Below are 15,838 nucleotides of genomic sequence, written 5' to 3' on the forward strand. Positions count from 1 at the left end.
AAACAGGATTCAGAATCTGAACCAGATCAAGATTAAGCCCTGTTAGCTTTGAAAATCAAGTTAGCATAGGCACCTGCATGACAATTTTTTGATCCAGTAACCATTTCATTTGCAATTTGCAACCACTATAGATGTAGGGAGCCAGGTTATCACAAAAACTGGGAAGGAACAACAAGCTACGGCATATGCCCTCAATAACATTGATAACAGTTCACTTGGTGTGAAAAAGTATGTGGTGCCGATACGGACCTTAGAAGACTGGTCTCGCATTATAGGAGACAGTCCATTTACAGTTACAGAATCACAGAATCACAGAATCATTAAGGTTGGAAAAGACCTTTAAGATCATCAAGTCCAATGACCAACCCAACACCATCATGCGCACTAAACCACATCCTGAAGTGCCACGTCTGCAGTTTTTTTGAATACTTCCAGCGATGGCAACTCTACCACCTCCCTGGGCAGCCCGATCCAATGCTTGACCACTCTCTCAGTAAAGAAATTTTTCCTAATATCTAGTCTAAACCTCCCCTGGTGCAACTTGAGGCCATTTCCTCTCATCCTGTCGCTGGTTACTTGGGAGAAGAGACCAACACCCACCTCGCCACAACCCCCTGTTGAGACAAAATGTGTACCCTTGAAGTACACTGTGTCAGGAAAAGTACCAAATAGACGTGTTTCCACCCTAAGGACCACAAGGTGGGTTCTTGCCTTAATGAACTGGGGAATTTCCATGAAGTAAGGACAGATTCTGTCACAGCTTATGGACTGTTAAGTATGGGGGGTGAATATCCATGTCCACTACCGCAGGAATAAGAAACCAGCAACATCAACATCATATTCTTCCCAATGAAGGAGATAAGGATGGCATTTCAGGCATTCTCCTCCTCAGAGTCAAAAACTTCTGACTTTAATACCCAGAAAAACAATGAAAGGGTGAGCATAACATCAAGAAAAAGTGATAGAAACTATGTGTATGTTTTACAGTTTTAATTGCACTACTATTACTGAGATTTCTTCTCCACAGAAGTGCAATCTTATACTTTCTTATTTTCCTAATAATTAGATTTAGAATAATAATGATTCTTGAATTAGACTGTTATCAGTTGTGCTAACAATAAATTCTTGGCTTGATATATACTTGTAAGGTATGCTGCTTCTTTGCCCATAAACAAGACTTCGAGCACACCACCAGCTATTGCAATGATCCATACTACGTGTAGATACACATATATACATAGACATAGTATGTGTTCATATATATTATGTACGTATGTGTACTCATTCCATTAGCAGAATCCCACCGTGATCAGGCAGTGAGAAGGAACAGGGTCAGACCATCCATACCATTCAGATTTGTTTAAGTGCTTTGTTTTTCTGTCCGAGTTTACCTGTGTGGCTGACCATGTGTGTATACGTATATTTACATATGTGTTATTGTATGTTATATGTATGCTGGCAACTAAGCACCACGCAGCCCCTCGCTCACTCCCCCACAGTGGGATGAGGGAGAGAATCAGAAGAGTAAAAATGAGAAAACTCATGGGTTGAGATAAAGACCGTTTAACAGGTAAAGCAAAAGCCACGCACACAAGCAGAGCAAAACAGGGAACCCATTCACCACTCCCCATCGGCAGGCAGGTGTTCAGCCATCTCCAGGGAAGCAGGGCTGCATCACACGTAATGGTTTATTGGGAAGACAGACGCCATCACTCCGAATGTCCCTCTACTCCTTCCTTCTTCTTCTTCTTCTTCCCAACTTTATATACCGAGCATGACATCATATGGTCTGGAATACCCCTTTGGCCAGCCTGGGTCAGCTGTCCTGGCTGTGTCCCCTCCCAGCTTCCCATGCACCCCCAGCCTTCTTGCTAGCAGGCCAGCAAAAGAAGCTGGACTGTCCTTGACTATTTAGTTACAACTCAAAACATCAGCACGTTATCAACATTTTCTCATCCCAAATCCAAAACACAGCCTCACATTAGCTTCTGTGATGAAAATTAACTCTAGCCCAGCTGAAACCAGGACAGTATCCACCCCTCCTTATTCCATACCATTTACATTATGCTTAGGTACCACACTATCCAATACAACCTCGTTGACCACGACGCCCCTTCCCATCCTTTGATATAATACACAGATTATTGTCCCCTTAGTCCATAGACCATCCCTGTAAAATGTCCATGAAATGTCCACAAATGTTCACAAATGTCCATGAAATGTCCATTGAGTTAATTTAATCCATGACTTTGGGCTCCATCTGTTATGGTGGTCCCTCAGGACAGGCGAGGTGGTGTGTTGCGTGGAGCTACTAGGCACCAAAGCCAGCTCAGGTCGGGTCACTGCTACACTTGCACTGCTTCTTGTAAGGCTTGTCCTCCATTGGTTTAGGTGGTTCCTGCTATAGTAATTCCTATAACATGCAACTCAAATCATGGGTAACAACAATTAAAAGGTATTTCCATTACAATCTCCACCCCTGGGCCGTTTGGACTGGACCATAGGGTTTAACATTGCAATGAACTCCTCCCCTTGCCCCTTCTGTGGCTTTGACTGGATACCACAGACTGCAGTCCCTTCCATGAGACACAGTCTCTCCAGGGGTATATCTGCTGCAGCATAGACTTATCCACATTCACAGTCACTTTGACGTGCACCTGTTCCAAAATGGTCTCCTCCATGGGCCACAATGCCTCCAGAGATTTATCTGCTCCAACGTGGTCTTACCCATAGTTCCGTCCCTCCAGGAATATACTTGCACTGTCAAGGGCTTCTCCGTGGCCACACACTTTGAGGTGCTCCAGCATGACCTCATGTACAACCACTGATGCTTCAAGGTGTACCTGCTGCAACGTGGATTTATATACAGACACAGATGTTTCAAGATGTACCTTCTCCAGTGTGGATTTATCCGTGTACCACAATCTCTTCAGAGGTATACCTGCTGTGGCACAAACATAACCACGGCCACAGATGCTTTGAGATCTACCTGCTCTGGCATGGGCTTATTCATGGCCACAGATGCTTCAGGGTGTCCTGCTCCCACATAGACTCATCCACAGGTCACAGTCACTTCAATTTGAGTTCACAGTGGAGTTCCAGCCTGTCCAGTACAGCAACACAGAAAAAGCAGCAGTGCTCAGGCCATCTGCCAGCCCAGGCACAAGGTCACTGCTGTTATCAAAATCTTCCCAGGCACAGCAGAGTCAGACGATCAGCAGAGCAGCAGCATGGCAGCAGTGAAAGCAAAAAGCAGCCACTAACGAGCGCTGGACTCTAATACACAGTAAGGAAGGACAACCCATGGCAAGCACAGGGGCCTGGCAATTAATAGCTAAATGGCAATAACAGCTATAATTTCTATCGAATATACTCCAATCAAATCTGTCATTATCCCAAACCCCTCGAGCCTCACGTTGTGCGCCAAAAACGACTGGCATCGTTTAACGCCAGCCCGCAACTAAGCACCACGCAGCCGCTCGCTCACTCCCCCACAGCGGGATGGGGGAGAGAATCAGAAGAGTAGAAGTGAGAAAACTCATGGGTTGAGGTAAAGACAGTTTAATAGGTAAAGCAAAAGCCGCGCACACAAGCAGAGCAAACCAAGGAATTAATTCACTACTTCCCATAGGCAGTCAGGTGTTCAACCATATCCAGGAAAGCAGGGCTCCATCACGTGTAATGGTTCCTTGGGAAGACAGATGCCATTAACTCCGAACATCACAGAATCACAGACTCATAAAGGTTGGAAAAGGCCTTTAAGATCATCAAGTCCAACCGTCAACCCAGCACCACCATGCCCCTAAACCATGTCCTGAAGTGCCACGACTACATGTTTTTTGAACACCTCCAGAGATGGTGACTCCACCACCTCCCTGGGCAGCCTGTTCCAATGTTTGACCACTCTCTCAGTAAAGACATTTTTCCTAATATCCAATCTAAACCTCCCCTGGTGCAACTTGAGGCCATTTCCTCTCGTCCTATCGCTAATTACTTGGGAGAAGAGGCCAACACCCTCATTGCCACAACGCCCTTTCAGGTAGTTGTAGAGAGCGATAAGGTCTCCCCTCAGCCTCCTCTTCTCCACACTCAACAACCCCAGTTCCCTCAGCCGCTCCTCATCAGACTTGTTCTCCAGACCCCCACAATCAGCTTCGTTGCCCTTCTCTGGACACGCTCCAGCACCTCAACGTCCTTCTTGTAGTGAGGGGCCCAACACTGAACACAGGATTCAAGGTGCGGCCTCACCAGTGCCGAGTACAGGGGCACAATCACTTCCGTACTCCTGCTGGCCACACTATTTCCGATATCGGCCAGGACGCTGTTGCCTTCTTGGCCACCTGGGCACACTGCTGGCTCATGTTCAGCCGGCTGTCAACCAGCACCCCCAGGTCCCTTTCCGCCGGGCAGCTCTCCAGCCACTCCTCCCCAAGCCTGGAGCGTTGCATGGGGTTGTTGTGACCCAAGTGCAGGACCCTGCACTTGGCCTTGTTAAACCTCATACAGTTGACCTCGGCCCCTTGATCCAGCCTGTCCAGATCCCTCTGCAGAGCCCTCCTACCCTCCAGCAGATCAACACTCCCACCCAACTTGGTGTCACCTGCAAACTTACTGAGGGAGCACTCGATCCCCTCATCCAGATCATCAATAAAGATATTGAACAAGACCAGCCCCAAAACTGAGCCCTGGGGAACACCGCTTGTGACTGGCTGACAAGTGGATTTAGCTCTGTTCACCACAACTCTCTGGGCTCAGCTGTCCACCCCTTCCTTCTTCTTCATTCCAACTTTGTATACCAAGCATGACATCATATGGTCTGGAATACCCCTTTGGCCAGCCTGGGTCAGCTGTCCTGGCTGTGTCCCCTCCCAGCTTCCCGTGCACCCCCAGCCTTCTTGCTAGCAGGCCAGCACAAGAAGCTGGACTGTCCTTGACTGCTCAGCAACAACTCAAAACATCAGCATGTTACCAACATTTTCTCATCCCAAATTCAAAACACAGCCTCACACTAGCTTCTGTGAAGAAAATTAACTTTAGTCCAGCTGAAGGCAGGACAATATGTGTATATATATATTTGTGTACTATGTGTATGAACACGTGAGTGCCTTTTGGGAGTACATCCTCAGTCTTGCTACTGGCTTGATCAGTGAGCATGGAGCTGCAGCAGCCTCCTATGTAGTGGACTACTGGATTCAGCAAACTGCAGCACTTTTCTCTCAGGCCTTTGCCTGAGGGATTCACTGCATACTTACGTGGTTAGAGACTGTGAGTTTTTGGTAGCACCTGAGAGCTCATCAGACTGGTTGAGAACAACCCCTTCAGGCCAAACATGACCCATGTTACTCTTTCTACTGGTTAACTTTTTATTTCAGTTTACCACCCTTTGCTGACTTTTCTCTCAACAGCCACACAGCATGGATAGTTGAGTAGTAAACAAAAAGGGAACAAGAACTCCTATCACTCTGTAAGATGGCCATCAGCACCTGCACTGGCTCTGGCTGGGATGGAGTTGACTTTCCTCATGGCAGCTCGCATGGTACTGTGTGTTAGATTTGTAACTAAACACTGTTCGTAACACACAAGGGAGTCATATGGTATAGAATGACCCTGATGGTCATTTGGATCGAACTCCTTTGCAGAGTTTTGGTTGGCCATCCTGGCTGTGTCCTCTCCCAACCTCCTGCCCACCCCCAGCCTACGCCATGGCGGGGCAAAGCAAGAAACTGTGAAGGCCGTGATGTTGTGCAAAGACTGTTCAGCCAAAATACTGGTGCATTATCAAGGCTGTTTTGGTCACAAATACAAAACACAGCACTGGGTGTTTGTGAAAACACAAACTGGCTGCTATGGAGAACATGACCTCTGTCATAGCCAGACCCAGTACAATAATTCACACTTTCTGTGAAACCCTTCGGGCCTAATGATACAATGGCTGTTTTTTCCTCAGTTTATAAGCTGAGCTGGCAAGGCCCTGGCGCAGAGGAGCAAGTAAGAGTGGGGCAAAGCAGTCTTTAAGACCTGAGAAACCATTCACTGATCCGGAAACTCCTCCTTCTATCTGGCCTTCAGGAAAGCAGTACACTAATTTCTGAGCTCAGTCCCTCACCAACACACGCCGAAGTTCACTTCTGAAGCCACCTCTGAGGGATGGTCTATGGAAACAGCAGACTGGGTAAGCTGGAGACCTTGCAGCTCCCCATCATCACGCAGCAAACATGTCCTCAGACCTGCTCTGCATCAGCCTCTCCCCTCCTCTGCCTGCTTTCAGACCTCCACCGCCCGAGAAGCAGGCAGGATCGAAGGAAAGATGGGTTTCCATGGCCAGACCACCACACGCATCTCTCGTACTTCTGCGTGATGAAGGAACGCTCAGGGGCACCGGAAGGTCCAGGCCCTCCACCCCCAGATGGATGGGCTACCTCCACTTGGGTTTTGGGGTTTTTTTTTGCTTAGGATGGGAGGAGATTTTGTAGAGCTTTTGAAAATCCCTTCCTGCCCACCGCTGGGGTGTTCTGGTCCAGGTAATGGGTGATTAAACTGAGTTTTAAAACCGTTCAAGGCGACCACGCTGACACCCAAACTACCGACCGCTACCACAATGCCGCGCGCAGTTACCTCGGCGAGGCGCACACCCCTACTCCGCTCTCAGGCCACGCCCCCTGCCGCTCCCTCCAATCAGAAGGCGGCAGCCGTGCACACCCCGCCTCATCTCCTCCCACCTGGGCACTAAGTAACAGCGCGACGAGCTGCGCGGTCCCCCGCCCCCGTGCGCACGCGCGCCAGGCCGGCGCATGCGCGACGCCGCTTGCCGCCGTGAGCCTGGGGCAGTTCGAGTACGGCAGGGCGGGCGCGGGCCGGGCCGGGACATGTCGGCGGGGCAGGGGAAGTCGGAGCCGGCGGGAGACAGCGGTAGGTGCCCGTTTCACGGGTAGGGACCCCGGCCGGGGGCTGAGGGGCGCGAAGGACCTAGGGGGCCGGGCGGGGCGGGGGTGTTAATACCTCCCCACCCCATCCCGCGCGCTGGCGCGCTGGGCCGGTGCTGCGGCGGTTGGGGGTGCGCATGCGCACTCGCCTGCGCGGGGGCATAGCGGGGGGCCGGTGGTCCGCAATTGCTTCGGGTATTTTGGAAATAGTATTAATACTCTTTGGTGTTTTGTTTTGGTTTTTTTCCTCAGAGTCGGATGTGTTTGAAATTGTCCTCCCAATCACCGTCTTCGTGCTGAGCGATGATGACTTTTTCCAAGAGGATGCTGAGGAGCAAGCAGCGTCGGTGCCCGAGTTGAAGGCGGGTGAGCAGGAGGCTGACTTAAACAATAGGACTTTCAAAAAAAGCAATGTGACACCTTCAAATGACAGTAACGGCTTAAGAATTCGGGAAGAAAACAAGTCTGCTTCAAGTCAGGATAATAGTATGAAATACTCTGAAGAAAAATGGGTTGCTGAGAGTGTGTGTAACAGATCTAAATCATCTTTAAATGACTGGTGTGATTCAGACATGGATAAGTGTAGTCAAAATTACGTGTTGTCTACGTGGTCTTGCAAAACAGAGCTTACAGAGAGAAATGAAACCAGTGACAGAAAAGAATGTGATGGTGACGATGTCTTTCAGAAGATTCCTCCTCTCCTCTCCTCTGCTGGCAATGAGGGTGGAGATGAGACCGTTGAGACAAGCAGACAGTTGACATTGGCAGCGATACCCAAAGATAAAGAGGAACTTGTCAATGTTTCAAGTGTTCTTACTGATGGCAGTCAAGAGAAACAACCAGAAATCCACAAGGAGATGGAGACAATTGTTGAAATGGAAGGTAACTTGTTAATAAGACTCGTGCAAGAGTTTATGAAATCTGGTAAATCTCAAGTTAGTGTATTAGGTAGGAAAATGTATAGGAAGAATGCCAGTCCCATTTATTTTAGGGTAAGCATTTCGACATAGAATAATATCATATGCAGCAGAAAAAGAACTGGAGTAGGCTTAGTTCTTTCACAGACTCCTGTGAAACATGGTGAAACCACAATAAATTGGTACCGTTTCATTCTGCTGAAGTTTGCAAAAGGGCAGCCTTACATTAGGGAAAAGGTTCTGAACAAAAAAACTTTGGTTAAAGGTTTTGTTATCCCAATTAGAGATATTAGGGAGAGAATACCAACAGACGGTTACTCTGTGTCACAACAAGCAACGTAAGCAAAGACTGAGAGAAGCATAATTTAGGCTTAAACTCCACTATTGCTTATGAGGAATATGGATGGAACAGCAGATGGAAGTCCTTCAGGAGGAAAGGTGTAGAGAATTATTGAGAGTACTTTCCCCTCTAACAGACAGAAGAGAGCAGGAGGAGCGTCATATTTGTGAGAATAGAGCCCTAGCAAAGTTTGGTGCAGGTACTTTCGTAGGAGTTCTGGTATAGAGCTGTTTCATTAAAAACTGTAGGGGATGCAGTGTTGTCCTGTGAAGTTCAGAGCTTTGAGTGAAAAGAGAAAGTGGAAAGAAGGAGGGTCCTAACTAGGATTTCTTCTCTTAAAACATTATTTAAATGTGGGGAAATACGTAGAGAGACATTAGGAAGGAAGTGGAGATAGGAAAATATTAAGGAAGAAGAAGGAGTGAAGAGGCAGCAGGTCATTAGACAATTTGGGATTATTACTACCAATTAATTGTGAACATTGATGTTTGTATGAAATGGTCACGCATGTGACTTTTTATCCCCTTGTAGATCCTGATTCTTCAAAGAATGGAGATAATGAAGCTAATAGCAGAAAAAGAAAGAGAAGCAAATTTGAAGATGAAACTCTGAGTTCTCTTTTGGAACATGACTTGAAAGAAGAACCGAAATTTACGTATAATTGTTCTGCTCTGTTTCTTAATGGATGTTTGCCTACTCCAGAAGAATTGCTAAAGGATGTAGGGAAATGGGAGATGAATCCCTCCACTTCTGCTGAATCAAATATTACAGGAGAGCATATTTATAAGACATTAACGCCATTTCCTAAAAAAGGATCTCGGCAACAAAAAGTTGTTTCTCCTCATGCAAGTCCCAAAGAATTCCAAAACCAGCAAGAAGGTTTAGCATGGTTAAGTAATAGTATGACCATCAAACCTCTTTTGAAACCATCTTGTTGTAAAGATAAGCATGAAAAATTGAATTTGAAGTGCAGGTTTTGTGGTTCTGTGTATAAATGCAATGCGCATTTAAAGAAACATGTTTATTCAGCTCATAAAGATAAGAAAATATATAAATGCTGCTTTTGTAAAAGAACCTTTTTCTTTTCTGTCAACCTTAAGAATCACCTTAAATTTCATAAGAAAATGACTAGGTTGCAAAAGGCAAGAAAAAATAGAATAAATGCGAGAAAAGTTAGGCAGAGATCTGAAGAAAGAAAATCTGAGACCAAGAAAAGAGAAAGTAAATATGAAAAATTTTTCATCAAAATTGAAAGGGACTTTACACCTCTGGGCATGCCAGTTAGTTTTTCCTGCAAAATGTGTTTCTTTGCTTCATCAAATCCTAGGATTTTTATTCATCACATGAAGGGACATAAAGAGAGACCACCTTACCAGTGTCCTCAGTGTGACTATTCCTGCATTAGCTTATCCTATTTGTTAAATCACATGTACTGGCATGCTGGGTATAAGCTGTACCAGTGCAGGTTTTGCACCTTTTTTTCATTATATTTTGCAAGCATGGTAAGGCATAGCTACATACACACAGGGGCTAAACCATATTCCTGTGAGTTCTGCCAGTCAGCATTCACAACCACCACTGGGTTAAAGAGACACAGAAGATTACATGGAGCCAAAGAAACGTGCCAAGGGCAGCAACTTGACTTTGTAAGTGGAAGAAAGAGAATTCAAAGACCTTCAAAGAGTTATACATGTGATGAGTGTAACGTAGTCTTTTACACTAGAGGACATCTCAGCTTTCATAAGAAATTTCATGAACAGTTTCAGGCTACTGCTAATGGTTATACAAATCAGAGCAATGAATATCATAAAAGTAAAATATGCAAAGCTGACAGTGATTCTCAGGACCATGTTTCTCTGTCTCTTTCTGGTAAAGAAAATGATTGTCTCAGTGGTGGAATGCTGGCTTCAGAAGTAGACTTTGAGTGGGCTGGTGAGGTGTGGGACAATAAGAAAATGTGCTCTGGAAAGAAATTCCCTGAAAACAGCCATGGAAGCAACGGCTCACCTGTTATTGGGAATAGATCAGAAGTTCCTCTGAATTCATACAAAATGGACACTGTCATTTGCAAAGAGGAATTTCTCTTCAACTCCAAGGCCTCTCATTCACAGGTTCAAGATGATGATGCATATCATAGATTGGTGGAAGACTTAAAGGATGCGTGGCCTTCCAATTTGTCTACATTCAAAATGCACAAGTGCCAACACTGCAGTTACGCTACCGCTGTTCATAGTGACTTCAAGCTGCACCTAAAAATACATGCAGGTGAAGGACCATTTGTGTGTGAAGAATGCAATAAGACATTTAAAACATCAAACCGTTTGCAGAAACACAGCCTTATTCACGTAAAGAATGGATATGAGTTTGGCCATTGCATCTATGTAGATAGCCGTTCAGAGAACCTTGAATTGCATCGTGAAATGGATGTAGGCTTGTGTCCAGAAAGAGATTTTGGTTCCTTGGAAGGTTCAAACACCGTCCATTCTTTTCTGGGTTCGGAAGTCTGTGGAGGACAGCCAGATGTCCAGAGGGGCAGAGCAAATGATTTGCTAGCACAAAGTCAGCCACGATTCTATCAGTGTGCAGAGTGTGAGTACACTACCTACATTTTAAGCAACCTTGAGCTACACGTAAGAACTCACACAGGTGAGAAACCTTACAGCTGCAGTGTTTGTCAGAAGAAGTTTCGTACTTCCAGTCACCTGAAAAGGCACAGAGTCACGCATTTTAACATGGAGCATCTCAAGTGCAGGAATTGTGACTATTCAACAAACAAATGGCTGTCCTTGAAACAGCATCTGGCTTCACACTCCTGTGAGGAAAGCTCATCTACTGGCTGCTTCTACGAACAAAAGCAGCTGCCTGTCAAAACATACACGTGTGAAGAGTGTGGCTATTCCACAGCCCACAATGGAAACTTGAAGCCACACTTGAGAATTCATACAGGGGAGAAGCCGTTCAAGTGCGGTCAGTGCGCCGTTGCTTTCCGCACATCTAGCCACCTGAAGCGCCACTTACTGACTCATTTAAAGTTGCACTGCAGAAGGTGTAAATTTTCTACGGTAGATAAACGTGCTTTCCAAAAGCATGTGAAAACACACCAAAAAATGTACAGGTGTGGAAAGTGTAATGTGACTCTGCCTACCAAAAAACTTCTGGAAAAGCATAAGCAGCAACATAAGCTTGGAATTTAAGCTTGGGAATTGCAAGTTGGCACTTGGTTCTGGAGAGGTTTGCATGTCCTGAATTTATTCATTGCTTTACATTTTCCTGCTTTCCCCAGAACGATGGCTGGTAATGGGTGCATGTAGCGTTTTGGTCCAGAGTGAAACTCGGGATATTGGTTTGCACCAGGTTCTTCCGAGACCTTCAGTTCTAGCACAGGCTGTGGTACAGAAGGTCTTGGAGGCACTTTTCCATGCTCGAGTGACTTCTTAATATTATGAGGTCAGTTACGATTTGGCCAATGTTCACCAAGTTAAACAGTTACTGTGTGCCACTTGTTTTCTTGCAAAAAATCAATTGAATCTTTTTGCCTAACTGAAAGAATGTTTAAACGGAGGGAAGGAAGTGCACATTCTATCGTATAGAAATAACTTTTCATTTAAAAATTGTCAATGTTTTTGGAGGCTTAATGGTACCTGCCATCTGCTGAAAGTTGCATTCCCTACTCTCAAGTTCTCTTGCAATACTTGCAAGAGAAAAAAAATAGTATCTCACAAAATTACAGAAACAAAGGATTCATGTCATCACAGGATAACTGGGATATGAAAATGTTATTCTGTATGTGTGTGTATGTATAAGGTTTATTAGACAGTTGCTGCACTTTTGATAGTTCTTTGAGTAGTCTGACAGAAATGGTATTGTTATCCTTCATCAGATATGATACTGAGAATCCTTAAATCAATCTTCAATTTTATGTAAATGTCTAATGTTAATCTAGTATGAAATGCTTTATCTTTTCTCAGGCTGGTAGCTGTTGTGTTCTTTGTTTTTTAAATAGGCAATATCATACTTTTCAAAGAACTTCTGTTAATTTAACCACTTGCTGATATATTGCAAATACTACCTAGTTACTTTTAAAACCTTAGTGGTATCTTGAACCATAAAATTTATTTTGGTAGAGCTTTACTGTGCATCTAAAGTACCATGTATAAGGGCTACTTGTGCCAAACAGCAGTTGTTACCTGGTATGGTGAAGACAGATGGATACTTGTTCCACTTATATTCAAATCTAGACAAATCTTTCTTTGTTTTACAGAGTTATATGGTGCTAGAAACTCGGTGTGGACAGCACTGTCTGTAATATGTTCAGTGGTATTAATAACACTGGTGTCACCCTCTTGTGTGAGGAAAGACAATGGCAAAAGGCTGCTGCTAACTATCCCCTGATTTTACAGTGTAGTCCATGAAACAGCACAGTAAACCTATAGCTTAATTTAGAGAATGTAAACATGAAAATACCACTGCTTTTTTACTGCTCTCAAATGTATGTTTTTCTTTCCAGTAGAGATAATATTTTGCAGAGACTTTCTGGTAACGTAGGAGGCAGGTTGGAAACGGTTGCCCAGAGAGGTGTGGAGTCTCCCTCTTTGGACGTATTCCAAAGCCATCTGGACATGGTCCTGGGCAGCCAGCTGTGGGTGGCCTTGCTTGAGCAGGGATTTCGGCCAGATGATCTCCAGAAGTCCCGCAGCCATTCTGTGTTTCAGAATGCGATTTTCCAAGAATTAATTGAAACTCATTAATAGATGCATGTGTTTAAGGCCAGATCAGGAAAGGTATTTAAGCGATCTAGTTCTTTGTAGTTGCAGTAAAATCAGACAAGTAAATAGCTGTGACTCTGAACCCTGATGATTACAGATGTTTTTACTACAAGCTGTGAAGTCACCATTTTTTGAACGAGTGATTCAGAACTTAGAATGATTGAGCTAACCACTTGATACAGTTGTGAGAAAGAAGGTTATCCTAATATGAATAAAGAAAAGCATTTCTGGGAAATACTAACACTGTTATAGAAGCGTGGATGAATTTTTACCTGCGTTACTGTACAATCCTGATCATTTATTTGAAGAAAAATTCAAAAGAACAGGTACAAAGATGAAGCAAATGGTAGAGAGAATTGTAAGCCTATGTATCAGGTGAGACTAGGAAAGATAAATCTGAGAGAGAACTGTATAATCATGATCATTCATTTGAAGAAAAATTCAAAAGAAAGGTACAAAGATGAAGCAAATTGTGGAGAGAATTGTAAGCCTATGTATCAGGTGAGACTAGGAAAGATAAATCTGAGAGAGGATAATTGTTTCAAAGTACAATGCACAATGATGAAGGGAGCCCAATTTAAGGGTGATAAATTAATTGAAGTAAATTTTAAAAACTTTGTAAACAGCATCAGTTTCTTTTAGTTATAAGTAAGAACAACAGAAGACAATTTCAGCTGGAGCTTGATGAATTTGTAAAAATAATTATTCCATGTGGTTGCCTCTAATAAAAATAAAGCGTTTCATGACTTATGACGGTCCCCTCTGTTCCTTATGCAATGCACTGCACTTTCAGGGATCGGAAGTGATTCTTAGTCTGCCAAGTCAAAGAAATTTAAATGTAAAGTTGTACTTGTTTTAAAATAAGGACGCAGTCTGTTCTTGGTATATTTTTTGCTAGCTAAGAGTGTAACATCTTTTATTCTTCCAGAGTTTTAACAAAAATCAAAGCCTTTCCTAAATCATACTAGGAAGTTTTCTGTTTAGAAACATCCTTGTCTCTAAATTGGAGAGACATGGATTTGATGGACGGACCACTTGGTGGATATGGAATTGGCTGGATGGTTGCACTTAAAGAGTTGTGGTCAATGGCTCGATGTCCAAGTGGAGACCAGTGAGGGTGAAGTTCCCCAGGGGCTGGTGTTGGGACGGGTGCTATTTAACATCTTTGTTGGCGACATGGAGAGCTGGATCGAGTGCAGCCTCAGCAAGTTTGCAGAGGACACCAAGCTGAGTGGTGTGGTTGACATGCCTGTGGGACGGGATGTCATCCAGAGGGAGCTGGACAAGCTCAAAGACTGGGCCTATGTGAACCTTATGAGATTCAACAAGGCCAAGTGCAGGGTACTGCACCTGGGTCAGAGAAACCCCCGGTATCAGCACATGTTGGGGGGTGAAGGGATGGAGAGCAGCCCCATGGAGAAGGACTTGGGTGTCCTGGTGGATGAAAAGCTGGACAGGAGCCGGCAAAGTGTGCTCGCAGCCCAGAAGCCACCCGTGTCCTGGGCTGCCCCCGAAGCCGCGTGGCCAGCAGGGCGAGGGGGGGGATTCTGCCCCTCTGCCCCGCTCTGGGGAGACCCCCCTGCAGTGCTGCGTCCAGCTCTGGAGCCCTGGGCCCAGGAGAGACATGGACCTGCTGGAGCGGGGCCAGAGGAGGCCCCAGCAATGCTCCGAGGGCTGGAACAGCTCTGCTGGGAGGACAGGCTGGGAGAGCTGGGGGGGCTCAGCCTGGAGCAGAGAAGGCTCCAGGGAAACCTTAGTGCCGCTGCCAGGGCTTGAAGGGGGCTTATAAGAAAGATGGGGACAGACTGTTTTAGCAGGTCCTGTTGTGAGAGGACAAGGGGTAACGGTTTTAAACTAAAAGAGGGGAGATTTATACTAGATCTAAGGAAGACATTTTTCAGAATGAGAGTGGTGAACCCCTGGCCCAGGTTGCCCAGAGAGGTGGTCGATGCCCCATCCCTGGAAACACCCCAGGTCAGGTTGGACGAGGCTCTGAGCAACCTGCTCTAGTTGCAGATGTCCCTGCTCACTGCAGGGGGGTTGGGCTAGATGGCCTTGAAAGCTCCTTTCCAACCCAAACTATTCTGTGATTCTATTCCATGATTTTGACCAAAAAAAGTTGCTTAATTTTCCACATGAACACATCTTGAATTTGGACAAAATGGTAACATGTAACAGGCAATTGACCTAATGATGAACAACTTGAGCAAATCGGTGTCATTTTATCTGCTATACGTCTAATAAATAAGTGAATAACACTTAAATACAAGATGAAGTAAATGAATGTAGGTGAATCAGACTATGCTGCAATATGATTAACCAGCAGCCATATTTATCTACAACAGAAGGAAGGAAGTACGACAGCTTTTTCTAACACTTCACCGTATGTACTATATGCCAGTGCTTCAGTTTACATTTGGACTACAGTAAATGCATGTTTTTTTCTCAAATTAACAAAGCACACTATAAATGTAACGTTGGCGAAATCTGATTTCCTCCTGCTTTCCTTCACCTTCCCCCTTTGTGGCCGTTGGGGAATTTGACAGAATTTAATGAATAGTCACTTAATGATGCAAGAGCAGGCCCGCCCCCTCCGCCCTGCGCACCTCCGGCCCGCAGGTGGCGCTAGCGCAAAGTGCCTCCACAAAACGCCGTGTCCGAGGCCGCGCAGTGCTACGGCACCAGCGCCTGCGCAGAGGAGCTCCCCCTCCCCGTCTCCCTTGCCCCTGTGCGCCTGCGCCAGTCGTTCCGCCCCTCCCCGGCGCGGCTGTTACCGGATCCCTTGTGCGCCTGCGCAGAGAGTGCGCCTTTACCGCGGAGGGCGCCTGCGTGGGGGCTCGGCTGGCCCCGCTGAGGCGAGCGGCGTTTCCTTCCTTTCACCGCTTTTTCTCT

General features: G+C 45.4%; 1 protein-coding gene across 1 annotated transcript; it reads left to right on the top strand.

Moving 5' to 3' along the window:
• Positions 1-6,791: 6,791 nt before the first annotated feature.
• LOC309403745 (uncharacterized protein) lies at positions 6,792-11,374 on the top strand (the record flags this gene model as incomplete). Its single annotated transcript, XM_081997992.1, has 3 exons — positions 6,792-6,909; positions 7,176-7,805; positions 8,712-11,374. 3 exons carry the CDS (start codon positions 6,792-6,794, stop codon positions 11,372-11,374), a joined length of 3,411 nt encoding a protein of 1,136 aa, XP_081854118.1.
• Positions 11,375-15,838: the final 4,464 nt, after the last annotated feature.

This window comes from Phaethon aethereus (genome assembly GCF_964289735.1).
Source record: "Phaethon aethereus genome assembly, chromosome: 3".
Taxonomy (NCBI): Eukaryota; Metazoa; Chordata; class Aves; order Phaethontiformes; family Phaethontidae; genus Phaethon; species Phaethon aethereus.